The sequence below is a fragment of the Aquarana catesbeiana genome, linkage group LG13, assembly GCF_042186555.1.
Source record: "Aquarana catesbeiana isolate 2022-GZ linkage group LG13, ASM4218655v1, whole genome shotgun sequence".
Taxonomy (NCBI): domain Eukaryota; kingdom Metazoa; phylum Chordata; class Amphibia; order Anura; family Ranidae; genus Aquarana; species Aquarana catesbeiana.
Genome location: NC_133336.1, coordinates 190,790,299 through 190,808,706, shown reverse-complemented (window position 1 = coordinate 190,808,706; position 18,408 = coordinate 190,790,299). Strand labels below are relative to the sequence as shown.

The following is an 18,408-nucleotide window of genomic DNA, read 5'->3' as shown; positions in this document are numbered from 1 at the left end:
TCTATACGCTTCGACACGTTGCCTTTCCAACACCAACCAGGGATAACAGCGACACCCACCGGTCAGCACGGAAGCACACACAACGTCAGCCAAGCTGGAACAGAGGCAAACTTTTAACCTTCCTATCACACAATTTACAATTTGTGGTAGATTGTAAATCTACCAGTGCTGCATATATATATATATATATATATATATATATATATATATATATATATATATATATATATATATAGATTCTGCATTCAGTGTAACCTATATATACAGTGAATTTGGTGGTGTATACTTTCTAATACACTTCAGGCGGTGTACACAGTATCTAATACAGTGTGTACAGTTTCTACTACACGTCTGGTGGTGAACACAGTATGCAATACAGTGCAACCGTAGTACAGTTTCTAATACAGTGCAGGCAGTGTACACAGTATCTAATACAGTGTGTACAGTTTCTACTTTACTTCCAGTGGTGTACACAGTATACAATACAGTGCAGCCATTGTACACTTTCTAATACACTTCAGGTGGTGTACACAGTATCTAATACAATAAAGTGTGGTGTTGCAAAACAAAAAATACATCATGTCCGGAAGGCCACCAAGGAGAGGCAGATGCTCACAGGCCACTAAAAGAGGACAACCAGCCTCTTTGTCTACAGTCAACAGTGGTGGTCGTGGACATGGTGCAAACTCTGCAGGTGGCCATGGGGCACGCTTGTCCTTTTATTCTGCTGCTGGCTGTGTTATTGAGCCACAACATGCAGAAGAGTTGGTGGAGTGGATAACAAAGCCGTCCTCATCCTCCTCTGTCACCCAGGCTCAGAGTAGTTTGCCTTCAAACACAGCTGCCAAAGCGGCCGATTCCACCGGCTCCTTATCCACAGTCACTTCTTCCGTAGCCCCACCATCATGCACGGAGGAGTCCCCAGAATTATTCGACCACAGTGTCGGTTATATGCTGCTGGAGGATGCACAGCGATTTAAAGGCTCCGATGTTGGTTCCAAGGTTGAGGAAGGGGGTAATGTTAGCCTAGAGAGAGGGGGTGCCACAGAAGGACAAGAAACTGGCACCCACGTTCCCCCAGCTGCAGCATACTGCCAAGTTTCCTCCAGTGACGGGGATGGAGGAGATGATGTCACTGACTGTACTTGGGTGCCTTAGAGAAGAGAGGAGGAAACTGAGGAGGAGGAGGCACAACTCCAACGGGGCAGGATGTCCTCTAGGAGGCAGCTCCTATTGCATCACACTGCAGAGCTCCACAAGGGCAGGGCGCTGCTGACTGCTGACTCCCCCAAGTTCCTTGGTGTGGGCCTTTTTCAACACATGTGCAGCAGATCGCACCATTGCTGTTTGCAATCTATGTCTGAAGCAGATGAAGTGTGGTCAGAACAGCAGCCACTTGGGCACCACATGCTTGACCAGACATACAGTATGATGACCTGTCATGCAGTCCGTTGGCAACAGCACTTGAAATACCCACATCAAAGAAAAAGGTGGACTTCTTCTTCCTCCTCATCTGGGACCTCCAACCCTACTATACCTCCAGTCCGCTCAAAAACCTGCACTGAGAGGAATTAAGGGGTAGCAATAGGTGTCCCAAGTACTTGCAGACAATCTGCTAGCAGTACACCACCAATTGATTTTAGCAGGCAAATTTCCCTACCCTAGTTGCTGAACCGTTAAGAAGAAATTTGGTCCCAGCCATCCACATGCTCAGCATCTAAATGCTAGCTTGGCCAAATTGCTAGCACTGCAACTGCTGCCTTTTTAGCTGGTAGACTCTGCCCCCTTTCGTGAATTTGTGGAATGTGCTGTACCTCAGTGGCAGGTTTCAAAAGACCATTTCTTTTCAGGGAAGGCCATTCCAGCTCTCTACTGGCATGTTGAAGGCAATGTTTTGGCCTCGTTGGACAGGGTGGTCAGCAGTAAGGTTCATCTTACCGCTGACTCATGGTCCAGCAGGCATGGACAGGGATGTTACTTTTCCTTTATGGTGCACTGGGTAACTCTGCTGGCAGCTGGGAAGGATGCAGGACAGGGTTCAGTGTTGTTGGAGCTTGTTCTACCACCACGCCTTGCCAAAATGCTAGTGGTGATTCTGCCACAGCTCTCTCCTCCACCTCTTCTTCTTCCTCTATGGCCTCTTCTGCAGATTTGTCCTCTGAACCAGTGGTGATCCGTAAGCGATCAAGGGGCTACACAAGCAGTCAGGCTAAAAGATGCCATGTGGTGCTTGATTTGGTCTGCCTGGGGGATAGGAGCCACACTGGAGCAGAGATTCTGTCAGCTCTAGAGGGACATGCTCAGTGGTGGCTGACACCATGCCAGCTTCAGCCAGGAATGGTTGTATGCGACAATGGCACCAACCTTCTCTCCGCCCTCCAACAGGGATACTTGACCCATGTTCCATGTTTGGCACACATCCTGAATTTGGTGGTGCAGCGGTTCTTGAGCAAGTACCCAGGCTTACAAGATTTCCTGAGGCAAGCCAGAAAAGTCTGTGGTCATTTCATACAATGCCAGTGCTCGACTGGCTGACATTCAAAGGGAAAGCAACCTGCCCACAAACCGCCTCATTTGTGACATACCCACCAGGTGGAACTCAACGTTGGCAATGCTGCAGTGCCTGCACACACAGCAGAGGGCCATCAATGAGTACCTGTGCGAGTATGGCACCAGGACAGGGTCAGGGGAGCTTGGCTTCTTTTCGTCACGCCTGTGGCTACTGATCAAGGATGCATGCACTGTCCTGTCACCATTTGAGGAGGCCACAAGGATGGTGAGGAGCGACAATGCATGCATCAGTGACACTGTCCCACTAGTCTTCCTGCTGGAGCACACGCTTTGTGGAATCATGAACAGGGCACTGGAGGCAGAACAGCGGGAGGAAGAGGAGGACTTCCTTTCCTCTCAAGGCCCCCTTTATCCAGATAGCATTCCTGCGGGTCCGTCAAACACACAGGAGGAAGAGGAGGAGGATTGTGTCAGCATGGATGTAGAGGATAACACTCAGCAGCAATCTTCAAGGGATAGTTTTTCAGTCCCCAGAATCCCAAGGAGTTGTACGTGGCTGGGAGGAGGTAGTTACAGATAATGTGATCCTTAGTGACCCAGATCCATGTTACAAGGTTAAGGTTGCAGAATTCATCCTGCCTTCACAGAGGGAGCAGAGGATGAAACTTCTTCAGGAGGCCCTGAAGAAACATTTGTGCAACGCATTTCCAGACCCTTTGAGGTTACCATTTCCTGGTGCTGGACAACATGTTGCTGAGGCTTCGTTCAGTCAGAGGAAGAGCGGTGGAGAAGGTGGCCGGCATGAACAATTTTTCAGTCTTCAGCACCAAGGTCTGATTGGTTCAAGCAACCATCGCCAGCATCTGCATTATATGGTGCAGGAATATCTAGGGGCAAGAGCAGACTTGGAGACCTTTCCAACAGAGCATCCACTGGTTTACTGGGTCTTGAGGATGGACCACTGGCCAGAACTTGCTCAATATGCAATTGAGCTACTGGTCTGTCCTGCATCCAGCTGCTTTCTGAATGCACATTCAGTGCTGCTGGAGGGTTTTTAACGGATCAAAGAGTGCACCTGTCCACAGACTCTGTTGATAGGCTCACATTCCTAAAAATAATTCAGTCTTGTATCAGCAGCTATCAAGCACCTGATGCTGATGTAACTGATTGAATTTGCTGTGCATCTGGGATCCCTTGAAGACTGCCTATGCTGACTATCCTGTTCCTCCTCAATCTTGATGATGCTAGCTTTCAACAATATTTTTGGTTTAGGGCACCACCACCACCACCCAAGGCCCAATTTTTCTGCCCCTATTTAACAGGGGCATGTACCGTATTTATCGGCGTATAACACGCACTTTTTTCCCTTAAAAATCAGGGGGAAATCGCGGGTGCGTGTTATACGCCGATCCCTTACGATCCCCCCACTGATTGTGAGCGGAGTGATCGCCGGCCTCTGACATACATTGATAGCCGAGTGTACTCGGCTAGGTTCGGCTAGCTCCGCTCACAGTCACGCCCAGTCCCGCCCTATGATGTACACAGGGACTGGGCGTGACTGTGAGCGGAGCTAGCCGAACCTAGCTGAGTACACTCGGCTATCTGTATATGGGCGGCGCTCGGCTCTGCTCACAGTCACGCCCATTCCGGGCGGGACTACGAGAGGAGCCAAAAGTGGCCGAGAGCCCTCTGAGAAGAACCGAGGACCGGCTCTGTGTGTCTCGGCGCCGGCGGCGCCATTTTCAAAGTGCAGTGACACTGACAAGTCACTGCAGTTTAACTGCAGCCTGGGCAAGGCTGCAAATGGACACTTACAAAGCTGCAAATGGACACTGAAAACAGGAGATGGGCACTGACAAGGCTGCAAGGCTGCAAACGGACACTAATAAGGCTGTAAGGCTGCAAATGACTGCAAGGCTGCAAATCACACCAAGGCTGCAAATCATACCAAGGCTGCAAATCACACTGGACAAGCATGCAGATGGACGCTGTGCAAGGCTGCAGATGGACACTGATAAGGCTGCATTGATGGGCATTTAAATGTAAGTTTTTTCTTTAAAACATTTTTTCCCTAAAATTCCTCCTAAACTTGGGGTGCGTGTTATACGCCAGCGCGTGTTATACGCCAATAAATACGGTAATTACAATTTTTGATGTAACATTTCACAGCAGGGCCCGTTCCTGCGCTCAACAAGAGTATCTGTGAGCGGTTAGAGTGTTGTGGCACCACCACCACCCAAGGCCCAATTTTTCTGCCCCTGTTTAACAGGGGCGTGTAATTACAATTTTTGATATAATATTTCAATGCAGGGCCCCTTCCTGCGCCCAACAAGAGCAACTGCGAGGGCTTACAGTGTTCTTGTGCCACCAAGACCAAAAGCCCAATTTTTCTGCCCCTGTTTAACAGGGGCATGTAGGTACAATTTTTAATATATTTCAACGCAGGGCCCTGTTTAAGAGGTGCATGTAATTACAATTTTTGATACAATATTTCAACGCAGGGCCCTTTCCTGCACCCAACAAGAGTAACTGTGAGGGCTTACAGTGTTCTGACGCCACCAAAACCAAAGGCCCAATTTTTTTGCCCATTTAACAGTGCCATGTAATTAAAATTTTTGATATAATATTTCACAGCAGGGCCCATTCCTGCCCCCAACAAGAGTAACTGTGAGGGCTTACAGTTTTCTGGTACCACCAACGCCTAAGGCCCAGTTTTTCTGCAGATTATATAGGGAAGGCCATATAGTATATGTAGCGCTGAGAGATTTTTTATCAGACGCTTATATGTAAATTTAGTGGGTCATTTGTTCTGTACATAGTTCAGATTTAATCTATGGCTAAATTAGCCTCTGTTCCAGCATTGGCTGTGTTGTGTGCAGTTCCACACTGTCGTCTGTAGGTGTCATTGTCACCATAGGTCAGTGTTGGAAAGCAACAAGCTGAAGTATATTGAGTGCTCTTCTTTCCCAGAGGTAACTCGGCGGAGGTGGTCCACTGCTATGCATTCTGGGGGAGAGTATTTATGGGACAGATGCCATGTGCTAAGAGTCAGTTCTACCTTGTGGCCCTCCAGGCCGGAGGGCTGCGTTGCTGCAGCCGTGCAAGTAGGCCCAGAAGCCTGTCCGGGGCCTGCTATTACAGAGATGGTCCTGTGCTGCGGGAAGAAGCCAAACAATTGAAAAGACTCAGGGGAGGACCCATCTTGGAGAGGACCGTACGGAATGCTGGTGTCTCGAGAGGGGCCTGGTGACTCAATTGGAGGATGCATCCTAATCTAATCTACTGCACAAGTACGGCTTAAAGGTTCTGGTACTATGTTGCTGTTCATATAAAACTACTACGTCCTGTGGCAGAGGATCGTACAGTTATATTGTTCTCCTCAAGTCTGTGGCAGAGACTTTTTGTTCGTGCTACGCTCCGTCTGCTAGGTCAGTGAGAGAGATCTATCCGGGCAGGCAAAAATTCAATCCTGGACTGAAGGTATATTCGTCCCCAAGATTTCAATTCCTTAATGATCTAAAGAAAAGGTATTTGAACTTTCCTGCAACTCCTCTTCTACCTCTTTCCTGCTACTTCTTCAAGTTATTTCTCATTAAAGCATTGGAAAAGTACAAAAGTGACTGGTGCTTACATTGTCGGATACAAAGCACAACATGGACTCTAAGTTCTGGTATTGGTGAAACTACGGGTAAAGGGGTGACGGTAACAATCCAATATAAATCAGCAGCTCCTTCGGGGTAAGTGCTACATATACATACTGCTGTTCAGAGTATATAGTGCCTGGGGGACCCCCACGCCATTTAAAAAAAAAATGGTGCGGGGTTCCCCTTAATATCCATACCAGACCTGAAGGGCCTGGTTTGGATTTTGGGGGGACATCCACGATATTTTTTTTTTGGTATTTTTATCTAAATTGCCGGGATCCGGACAATACATTACAGCCGTGAGCAGTTTTAAATGCCATTTTTTCCTTTAGAAATGTCATTTTGCTGTGGCACTGTTATAAATATGAGAAAGATGCGCTACTTTACAGGCATAATAAGAACACCCCACAGGCATGATATTTAAAAGAATATTTTTATTGTTTAATTTTAAGCATTATTAAAATCATTGCTCCCGAAAAAACACAGTTTTTAAAACTTTTTTTGCATTGGTACATGTTCCCTGGGGCAGAACCCGGGTCCCCAAACACTTTTTACCACAATACCAAGCCAATAATAAGCATTTAAAATGAGCACTTTTGATTTTTCATGTTCGCGTCCCATAGACTTTAACGATGTTTGCACAAATTTTTTGCCCGTTCACATGTTCTGCTGCGAACTGAACCGGGGGGTGTTCGGCTCATCCCTCATCCAATCACAACAAAACAAACTGAATGAACCATTTTCATTCAGAAAATGCTTGCATATAGCAATGAAATTCATTGCTATATGCAAACATAATGTGTAAAGAAAAAAAATAGAGATTACTTCCCCAGAGTAGTAGATTGTTACCATAGTAACATTATATTGCTCTGGTCAAAGTGTGTTTAACCACCTCAATACAGGGCACTTACACCCCCATCCTGCCCAGGCCATTTTTCAGCTTTTAGCGCTGTCACATTTTGAATGACAATTGCGCAGTCATGTTACACTGTAACCATGTGAAATTTTTTATCATTTTCTTCACACAAATATAGCTTTCTTTTGGTGGTATTTAATCACTGCTGTTTTTTTTTATTTTTTACAAAAAAAGACCAAAATTTTGAAAAAAAAATAGTTTTTCTTAGTTTCTGTCAGTAAGTTTTGTAAATAAGTAATTTTTCTCCTTCACTGATGTGTGCTGATAAAGCAGCACTGATAGGCTGCAGTGATGAGGTGACACTTATGGGCACTGATGAGGCGGCACTTATGGGTACTGATTAGGTGGTACTGATGAGGAGGGACTAATATGCCGCACTTATGGACACTGATATGTGGCACTGATGAGCACTGATATATGGCACTGATGGGCACTGATAGGTGGCACTGGTGGGTATAGAAAAGTGGCACTGGTGGGCACTGATAGGCGGCACTGGTGGGCACTGATAGGTGGCACTAATAGGCGGAACTGATGGCCACGGATAGATGCCACTGATGGGCATTGATGGGTGGCACTGATGAGTGACAATGATGGGCATTGATGGGCAGCAGTAATGGGCATTGATGGGCAGCACTGATAGGCAGCACTGATGGCCAGCACTGACTGGCATCACTAATGGGCACTGATTGGTGGCACTTGTGGGCACTGGTTGTTGGCACTGGTGGGCACTGATTGCTGGCACTGGTGGGTACTGGTGGGCACTGATTGCTGGTACTGAAAGCTGGCACTTTTGGCGCTATATTGTAATCAGCGCACTGATGATCAGTGCCCCGATTACATGTGTACATGTCCCACTGCGAGCTGAACTCCCTCTGTCAGTGAGAGGAGAGGTGAGCAATTACCAGCATCTCCGTGTTTACATGTGACCAGCTGTGATTGGACACAGCCAATCACATGGTTAAAGAGCTCTTTACAGAGATCGGTGTCGCACCGTGTCGGGCGGCGCTCAAGAGCGTCATCCCAGAACGAGAGCCGCACCGCCTCTCCGTCATTTGATGGTGGGCCGGCGGCATGTGGTTAAAAAAAAAAATCTGAAAAAAATAAAAAATATATATTATTAAAAAAAATAATTGTATTCTTTTTTTTGTACTGTGACCAGTCAGTGTCCCTGATCACTGCTACGCCAATTATATGATGACACTATACTGCACTGGTGACAGTATGTAAAAAAAAAAAAAAAAAAATTTTCTTAATTTCTCAAAAAAAATGACAAAAAATGACAACTTCAAAAAACTCGTCATACCTCTTACTAAATATTAAGAAAAAAGGATAGAGGATGGGATTTTAACCACTTCAGCCTTGGAAGGATTTGCCCCCTTCCTTACCAGAGCACTTTTTGCGATTCGACACTGCGTCGATTTAACTGACAATTGTGCGGTCATGCGATGTTGTACCCAAACTAAGTTGACGTCATTTTTTTTCCCACAAATAGAAATTTCTTTTGGTGGTATTTGATCACCTCTACGGTTTTTATTTTTTGCGTTATAAACAAAAATAGAGCGACAAATTTTGAAAAAAAAGCAATATTTTTTACTTTTTGTTATAATAAATATCCCCCAAAAATATATAAAAACAATTTCTTTCCTCAGTTTAAGCTGATATGACTGTTTTATTTAAATACTGCATAGATAATAGCTAAAAATGTAAAGAACAATGTGTTAGTACAAATTTACAAAGAACATATTGTATATGAAAAGAAGAGAAAACTAAAATGGTAGTTTAAGCAATGCATTAGGGTACATAATAATCACACGTGAAGGAAAATACCTTGGACTGTCTACATTACAAAAAAGGTTCATTTGGGGGATATCTGTACTGTCCTGACATTTCTGGGCCTCAGGAAATGATCAGGATTTATCAATTTTCACATATATATCCCATAGTTTGTGGAATTGTATACATTTCCTACAGACTAAATAATATATACACTGATTTGGGTTATTTTCACCAAAGCAATGTGGCAGAATACATTTTGACCTAAATTCACGAAGAACGATTATTTATTTGCAAAACTTTATAACAGAAACAAAGAAAAACATTTGCGGACTTTTTTTCGTTTATTTATCAAAAAATAAAAACCCCACTGGTGATTAAATACCACCAAAACAAAGCTCTAGTTGTGTGAACAAAATGACAAAAATTTAGTTTGGGTACAGTGTTGCATGACCGCGATTGTCATTCAAAGTGTGACAGCGATGAAAGCTGAAAATTGGCCTGGGCAGGAAGGGGGTGAAAGTGGCCAGTATTGAAGTGGTTAAGAAATTCAGTATATAAACTTGTGGATTTAAAATTAAAATAAAAAATTAAAATAAAATTGACCAGAAATCGTTATTTATTTTTTTTTTTTTTCTTTAAGTCAATATGTACATGGTCACCATGTGGAAGATCTGTAAACTCACTAGAAGATCAGTACTGTAGATAACGTCAGAATGTGGTTTATTTTACCTAAGAATCATCACTTCCCCATTAGTGCAAAAAACCCCCACATGATAATGTATCATAAAATGGGAAGGCTATAGGTCATTGGCACATAGTCTCTCATCTCACTCGGTTTTGCTGAGATGCTGTTACTCGGGATAACAGGTTTCAGTCTCTATTAATATTTATTCATCTTTAAAGGAGATCAACATTAAGAAGATCTGTAGGATTTCCAGACATCTTATTACATGACCAGGTATGATATTTGTATATGATATTTGTATGATATTTGTATGTGCATTGTTTACTCTGCTCACCCTAGATTCTGAGTATTTTGAGAATGGTATAGGATAGTATAGTATAGAATAGTATTAGTACAGTGTAGTAGTGCCGTAAACTTCTAATAAATCCTGCAGGTGTGGCATACTTTCTGAAGGCGCAACAAACCCGCAGGTAATAACAGAAGTCTGTGGCTCAATGCAGGTAACCTGCAGCTGCACTGCATCTGCGGATCAGTTTAAAAGCAGCCAAGTAACCACTGCAAAACAGATATATCCATATATACTGTGAATTTAGTAGTAAACTTACCTTTAATAACCGTCTTCCATTCTGGTATCGCTGGCTGTTGCTGTCCCAGGCGGAGTGCATTTGGTATCACTCCGCCTGTGACAGGAGCGGGCACTATACAGGAAGCATTGGCTTATGTAGCTCTGCTTCGCAGCCACTTGCTTCTACTACCAGCAGCTTCATTCACAAAACTGCTGCTCTGGGATAGTGGGTCAGCAAACCGTGATCTGGGCTTGCCAACCTGCCATCTTAGAGCAGGAGGTCGAGGGCCACATCAGAGTGCTCCGTGGGCCACTGGTTGGGCACCCCTGATCTAGCCCATGCTTAGGTACTACCAAAACGAACAATCACATGATTTGGGAATGGGTGGGAAAATATTGCCCAACTACTCGGCCATCATCAGTGCCTGACCTCACAAATGTGCTTTTAGAAGAATGGTCAAACATTCCCATAGACACACTCCTAATCCTTGTGGAAAGTCTTCCCAGAAGAGATGAAGCTGTTATAGCTGCAAAGGGTGGGCCAACTCAATATTGAACCCTATGGACTAAGACTGGGATGTCATTAAAGTTTATGTGCTTGGGGGCGTGGCCAAGACCGGCATGTGAGAGGACGCACTTCTCACAGCTCCTGCCTGATCCGTGCATTGATCCTTCCCCGGCATCGTTGATCCTGCTTTCTTCGGCCCCCCAGCTGTCTACCGAGTCCCAGTACCCTCCGGACCCACCGCCGGCCCTCTGTATGAGGGGGAAAACCTGCCGAGGCCTGTTGGAGATGGCGGGGCCGGATTCCCAAGATGGCACCGCCGCGCCTGCAGCCCTGGCTCAACGCGTTCCCCGGACGGTGGACAAGCTGAAAGACAGCAGCAGCAAGAAAGCTCTGAAGCCTCCGGGTAAGGAACAGTACAGGGATATCCTTTATTATGCCCAAAAAATACAGGGCCCCGGGACAGCGGATGAGGGGGGGGTCAGCTTACAAGGGGGGAGAGGCTGACAAGACATTACAAGCAGACTGGGATATGGACACAGTGAGCACACCTAACCTCTTCATGGAGGAAGACACTCGCCCTCCCTCCCCCGCCTTCAGAAGACACCCCAGAGACTCTGGAGCAACCTACATTGGCTGAAATTCTGAAAGCAGTCCATATGTGTACAGCTGCAGTTAATGTCATGAAAGACCAGTTGGGGGGTGTCAGAGAGGAGATGTCATTTCTCAGACAGGACCTGCAAAAGGTCAGGGAACGAGCTACAGCAGTGGAAAGCAGAGTGAGTGACATAGAGGACAGAATCCCTCCACTTGCACAAGAAGCCAGAGCAGCACACCGCATGGCCCAAGACACATATAACAGGGCTGAGGACACAGAAAACTGTTTATGCAGGAACAACGTTCGCATAGTGGGGCTCCCCGAAAAATCTGAGGGTAAGGACCCCACTACCTTTGTGGAGAACTGGTTTATTGATATCTTTGGCCTGGGATGCTTTTTCCCCTTTCTTCACAGTGGAGAGAGCTCATCGAGTCCCAGGCCGACCCCCCCCACAGGGAGCCCCTCCCAGGTCCATGCTGGCAAAGTTATTACACTACCGGGACAGGGAAGCTATATTACGTTGTGCACGTGAGAAGGCAAATATAAAATTCAATGGTGTCAGAGTGTCCTTTTACCCAGATTTCTCGGCTGAGGTGCAGAGAAGTAGAGCGAAGGAAGAAGTAAAGATACGTCTGAGAGCCCTGCAACTACCATACGCTATGCTCTACCCGGCTAAACTGCGGGTGACGGCGGACGGGCATGCACAGTTTTTCGAGTCACCCAGAGATGCAATGATATGGTTAGATCACAATGAACAAGCCCTGCGACACCATCGGGCAGAGGCAGAAGATGACTGACCCTGACACTCAGCTAAGGATATTTAATAAAACGGATTATGCTGCTGCTGTAGTTTTTCTTATGGCCAGGTAGATGTTCATACCTACACCTTTATGGCCATCCCTCAGTTTATTTAGCTGTTCTTCTCCTTGTCTAGATGCCGGGGACACATTTCATGAAATGCTGGAGATAAAAGAACTGTGACTTTTCTATTTTTTCTTTGTCTACGTGAACCTGTTCTGATCTGTTGGCAATGCGAGTTCTCACAGGCGGCCAGTTTTTAGGCTGTACTGCCAGGCTATGTTTGGCCTGGCTGACAAAGTTGTTTTGGTTGATCCTACTATCTTGCTCCACACTGGCGGGCATTGACTTCAGTGAGGGGTACCGGTCGTGGATCCACCATACTACAGTAGAAATAAAGTTTGTTGGCACAGTTGTGCCTGGTTGTGGTTTACAGTATGCACTACCTTATAGTCCAGAGACTTACCCGAACCCGCTTACTAGCCTCTTTGACAACTCGACATTCATATGCAAATATGCTTATCAATGCTTCCATAGACTCACCGTACAGATGAACACTGATAGTACTTGCCCGTTGATGTCTACACTTCTAATATGGCGGGATCTTCATCGTTGATTTCTTGGAATGTTAGGGGCATGAACTCCCCCCTTAAGCGTACTATGATATTCACCTGTCTAAAAAAGTTTTTTCCTGCTATTATATGCCTACAGGAAACGCATTTGACTGCAGAGACCAGGAGTTGCTTGAAGTACATATGGATAGGATGGGCCTATCACTCCACTCACACCTCTTTTTCTCGGGGTGTGAGCGTAGTGATACACAGATCCCTGGATTATCAGGAATATGCTTCTAAAATAGATTCAGAGGGGAGATTTGTATTTTTGCATTGTCGCATTGGTATCCTGCATTGTGTTTTGGCCTGTGTGTATATACCCCCCCCATTTGATGCACGGGTGCTTCGGCCTCTCCTGGAATTTTTGACAGATAAGCCGAACCTCCCTATGCTCATTGTAGGGGATTTCAATAGCTGGCTAGACCCAGTTTTGGACAAACACCCACCCCCGGGAATACAAGCCCCATGCAGGGCAACACCACTTGCTAGGCTGTTACAGGAACTGGGATGGTTAGACCTATGGAGACACAGAAACCCGGCAATTAAGCAATTCTCTTGCTTTTCCAAAACACATGGGTCGCTATCCAGGATAGATCTAGCTGTGGGAAACTCGCTTATGCTTCCCTCGGTTTCTGACGTTTCTTACAAACCCAGGTGTGTATCAGATCATTCCTATATGGTACTAAACCTTGTTATAACACAGGGGTCCACGCTCCCTAAAGCACCCTGGAAATTCAATGCCTTTTGGCTTCAGCTGTTCACATCTCCCGAGAGACTAGAGGGAAGCATCCGTAAGTTTTTCAAAAACCAGTCTAATCCAGCCGCTGTTCTGGCAGAGTGGGAGAAATTTAAACTGTATTTACGAAGATTGCTAAGCAATGAGGTTACCAAGGTTAAACAGCGCTCTGAAGCTCTCAGAGAGACACTAGAGGTACAGGTTCACTCCCTGGAGGAGAAGTATGTGCAGGATCCCACTGATTCCGCAAGGGAGGCCTGGCAGGCGGCTCAATCTGCTTATGGGCACCTCCTGGCCTCCTCGGCGGAAAAGAAGAGATTTTTTTCTAAAACTGCTTTCTTTGAGGAGGGGGAAACAACGGGCCGCCTTCTGGCTAGAATTGCTAATTCAGAAATCTCCAGTAATTGGAACCATAAAAACCAAAGGGGGACAGTTGGTACACTCTCCTGATTTAATATTAAAAGCACTAGCTGAGTTCTACGTAACACTATATCGCCCGACCTCGACACATGATTCGGGGGAGTTGGGTAATTATTTAGATGACATTGTTTTCCCACAGCTCTCTGCGTCGCAATGCCAGGAGTTAGACTCCCCGTTGTCTCTGGAGGAGCTGCAGGTGGCTGTGGCTGCGTTTCCCAATTGTAAGGCTCCAGGGGGGGATGGTATCCCTATGGAGATATACAAAAGCTACTCTGAAGTATTGTTACCCAAGTTATTGACAATGTTTAACGCAGCCAGAGACCAGTCTGCCCTTCCACCATCTATGTCTCAAGCCCATATTGTGTTGATTTTAAAACAGGGGAAGGATCCCGTAGATCCAGCATCCTATAGGCCGATATCGTTACTCCAGTCAGATATTAAAATCTTGGCCAAAGTACTAGCCCTTAGATTAAATAAGGTAATCACCTCAGTTATACACCCAGATCAAGCGGGATTTATTCCAAATAAATCCACGGCGATAAACCTAAGAAGGCTATTCCTTAACATGCAGACACAGGCTGACAATATGGGAACCAGGGCTCTCCTGTCATTAGATACCATGAAAGCCTTTGATAGCGTGGAATGGCCCTATCTTTGGGAGGTGCTGAGGCGATTTGGCTTCGGGGCTGCATACACTACCTGGGTGCGCTTGTTATATCACTCCCCACGGGCTTTTATTAGAGAAGCTGGCAGATTGTCACTTTTATTTACCTTAGGCCGGGGCACGCGGCAGCGGTGCCCTTTGTCCCCCCTGTTGTTTGCCCTGGCAATAGAACCTTTGGCAATTAAGATTAGAGATCATGGGGGTATCACAGGCTTCTGCTACAGAGATAGACAGGAGAAGGTGATGCTCTATGCAGATGACACAATGATACTATTGGGGGATATGGAGCAATCCCTGAGGAACACGATGGACACGGTGATTCGGTTTGGAGAATTTTCAGGCCTGAAAATAAATTGGGCCAAGTCTGCTTTGATGCCCCTAGATGATGCCACACTACAAGACGGTGAGCGGGTAGGAGATATTCCTGTTGCCACTTCCTTTAAATATCTGGGGATATGGGTATCACCCCGAATTAGGGAATACGGCCAACTAAACATTTCCCCACTTCTGGCCAGGTTTCGACAACGGGTCAAGACATGGAACACCCTGTGTATGTCAGTTGCGGGCAGAGTGAATCTAATTAAAATGATTCTGATGCCCCAAATGTTATACATGTTACACAATTCTCCAGTAGTGATCCCACTAAAGACCTTTAGGATAGTTAATACCATATTCCGTGAACTAATCTGGAAAAATAAACCCCCTAGGATAAAATTAGAGCACCTGCAGTGCCCTAAAGATGACGGTGGATTTATCTCCCAGTGTTACAGTACACTATCTAGCAAGTACCTCTCAAAACACCCTCTTACAGTTAAAAGAAAATGGGAAACAGACATAGGGCCCTTGGATGAAGATCAGTGGGAGGAAGCCCTACAATCAGTGGCTATTTGCTCCCTGAATGTGACGCAAAGGTTGACTCAACTATATACACTTCTGAGAGTATATTACACGGACCATAGATTGCATGCCATGGGACTGACACCTACCCCGTTGTGTACTAGATGCAAAAGGGATCATGGTGAGTTGATACATATGCTTTGGCGCTGCCCCAAACTGCATGTCTATTGGAGGGGAGTGATAGAAGTCCTGTCTGCCGTGTTTGGGGTGCAGATTCCTCTGGACCCTAGACAGTGCATTCTGAACTTGCTGGACGAATTAGAATGGGAACCACACACTAGAGAGGCTCTTACTAGGGCCCTGTTCATGGCCCGCAAGTTGATTATGTTACATTGGAAATCTGAATCGCCCCCTTTGGTTAAAGAGTGGATTACAGCAGTAGGTAACACGCTAAGGATGGAGAAAATCATATACCAACATAGAGGCTGTGCGGCTAAGTTTGAAAAATTGTTGGAGCCGTGGCTAGGTACTCCGGGATTGGCCCCGGAGGAACTAGTCGTGGATAGACTTCTAAGACTAAACGCGGGCTGAGGGATCCCGCGCCCATACAATCTGTTAGAGCAAGTATTTAAGTACAGAAGCAATGGATTTTGTGTAGGGTACTTTATCTGTAAGGTGTTAAAATGTGAAATGAGTGCCATATTATCTTATATATTTGAGGCATGGTTCTCAGGGAACTGGGGATGGTATGCCTTGATGTAAATGCCTGGTTTATGGATCTCTGGACTGTATGCTTGTAATTTTCAATAAAAAAATTTTCTGGATAAAAAAAAAAGTTTATGTGCTTATAAAGGCAGGTATCCCAATACTTTTGGTAATATAGTGTGAATTTCCTGGATATGGTCAAATCTAAATTTCCCTTTTGTGGGTCGGATTTCTGAGAGGCTTCTGGGGGAAAATTATTAAATTCTTTTTTTTTCCCATACATCTGCTTCTGCTTTTGCCTGAGTCCAGTAAGCTTAAATGCCAGTGTCGTCAGGTCCCAGTAGTCTATCTTAACGTCCCTCCCTGGTTGAATGTTCAAAGGGAATTGTTTTGGCCGTTCTCTTTTTGACCTTTCATCTCATCTGGTTGCCAGGAGCTTCCCAAACCATTCTGCACAACTTTGTATCATTTGCTGCTTTGTAATACAGAGTTTTTTGGCTATGCGATGTGGAAGCATACCTGCCAACTTTTTGAGATATGAACGGGGGACACTTATTAGCAAAAGTATTACCACTACTATTCTACTATTATTTTATATTGGCTCTTGGAATTTACAAATGCAGCAATTTAGAAATTGGATGAAAGGTTTTGCACTGGGAGAACACATTTTTAAAGATAAAAAGTGCATTTTCATACCTCCCAACTTTCTGAGATGGTAACGAGGCACACCTATTAGCAAAAGTATATAAGCATAAGATACACCCCTTGCCACGCCTCCTTTAAAAGGAGAATTATACAAAAAAATGATTGGTTAAACCCACAAGTGCCATTTTTTTTACCACTACTATTCCTTTATACTGGCTTTTAAAATGAGCAATTTAGAAGTTGATGAAAGGTTTAGCACAATAAAACACCTTTTGATAGATAAATAGTGCATTTTATATACAACTATATAGATCATTCCAAAATGAGGGACAAATGAGGAGGAATGAGGGACAGAGGGACTTTGTTCAAAATCTGCGACAGTCCCTCAAAATCAGGGACAGTTAGGAGCTGTGGAAGGACTGTCATGAGTTGCAGTTGGTTTTTTAAATGTTGCAATTCTTCTTTATGAGTTAAAGATTGTAAAAACTGATCAGAATGATCTCAGCCCTTTTCTGAAGCCATTTTTACTTCCTTCCTCTTTTAAGTTGGCTGCAGCTGAGCTCTCCATGCAACCTGCTTCATCATATCTATGACAGGGAGTACGCCCTGAAGTCGGAGCGACTTCAGTAGTGTCTATTAAGACGCTAGCGTTCACTCCCATTGAATCTATTTCTGGGGCGACTTGAGGGCGTACAAGTCGGATCCCAAGTCGTCCCAGTGTGAACCGACCCTTAGGACCTGGTGGGCTCTGGCATTTATTCACCTCAAAACTGCTTTTCTTAGTCCTTGTAAATACAAAACAGCTCAATACAGCTTGACTTAATGTAAAGGTAGGTAGGTCAGGTTCAGAAGGTGATCAGATGTGAAGGACCTCAGGAGCATCTGAAAATTATTTTAAATGCAAACTGAAAGCACCCGAATGCATAATACATTTGTCTATATACAAAAACACTGGTGGTATTTTTTTTCAGCACAGAACCAGCATTGTGTAATATGGGTGGAACGATGTATGGACTGCAACTTCCATTTCAGATCATCCTCATCTGTAAGTATACAATTTCTCAATGCTCTCTCTGTAGTTTCCTACGTAGGTATTTTAATATATATTAATTGTATACGCTAAAGTATAATTGTTTAGAATCATTAGAATATTTTTTTCATTATGAATTAAAGTATACATTTTTTCCCCAAAGTAGCATTAACTTTAAAAATGATCTTCAGTCTATTGACAACTTGAGAACACTCTTTTATTACTTGAACTCTTCAGGTCATTGGACTTTACATTAATAAAATAAAATAAAAAATTAATTCTCAGTAATTACAGATTTGCTGATATGGGGACATTCCAAACCACATGTCCTGTAGTTCTTCCTAGGGTTTCTATTTTCTTTGACCTTATGGTAAAGCTCTTCTCATAAGAGGTAGATAGAGTTGGGTTCTGGCAGTTGTGCCGGCCAGTCCATCAAAGGCCATACTCCGTCTTCCTTCACTCATAGTTTGTCATAGCTGAGAAGTATATTTAACCACTTCATTCCTGGCGTATAGTCAAATGACATCCGCAGGTGGGATCTCCCATCCTGGGCGGGCATCATATGATGTCCACCGCTTCCCGCCGGTATAGGGGGTGCGCAGGCCCGGGGCATCACTGAGGAGCCAATGCACGTGCCCGGCGGCCACGGTGTCTGCTGGGCACCCGCAATCGCTCCTGCCTGAGCAGGAACGTGGATCTGTGTGTGCAAACACACAAATCCACATTCTGTCAGGGGAGAGGAGACAGATTGTGTGTTCC

General features: G+C 45.0%; 1 protein-coding gene across 1 annotated transcript in view; it reads left to right on the top strand.

Annotated features, from left to right (window-relative positions):
- The first annotated feature begins 9,654 nt into the window (after positions 1–9,654).
- The window catches only part of LOC141116859 (high affinity immunoglobulin gamma Fc receptor I-like), a 94,973-nt gene continuing 86,219 nt past the window's right edge, over positions 9,655–18,408 (top strand). Inside the window, 2 exon segments of the mRNA XM_073609331.1 lie at positions 9,655–9,805; positions 17,591–17,664. Coding sequence (XP_073465432.1) covers positions 9,798–9,805; positions 17,591–17,664 — 82 coding nt within the window. The 5' untranslated portion in view covers positions 9,655–9,797.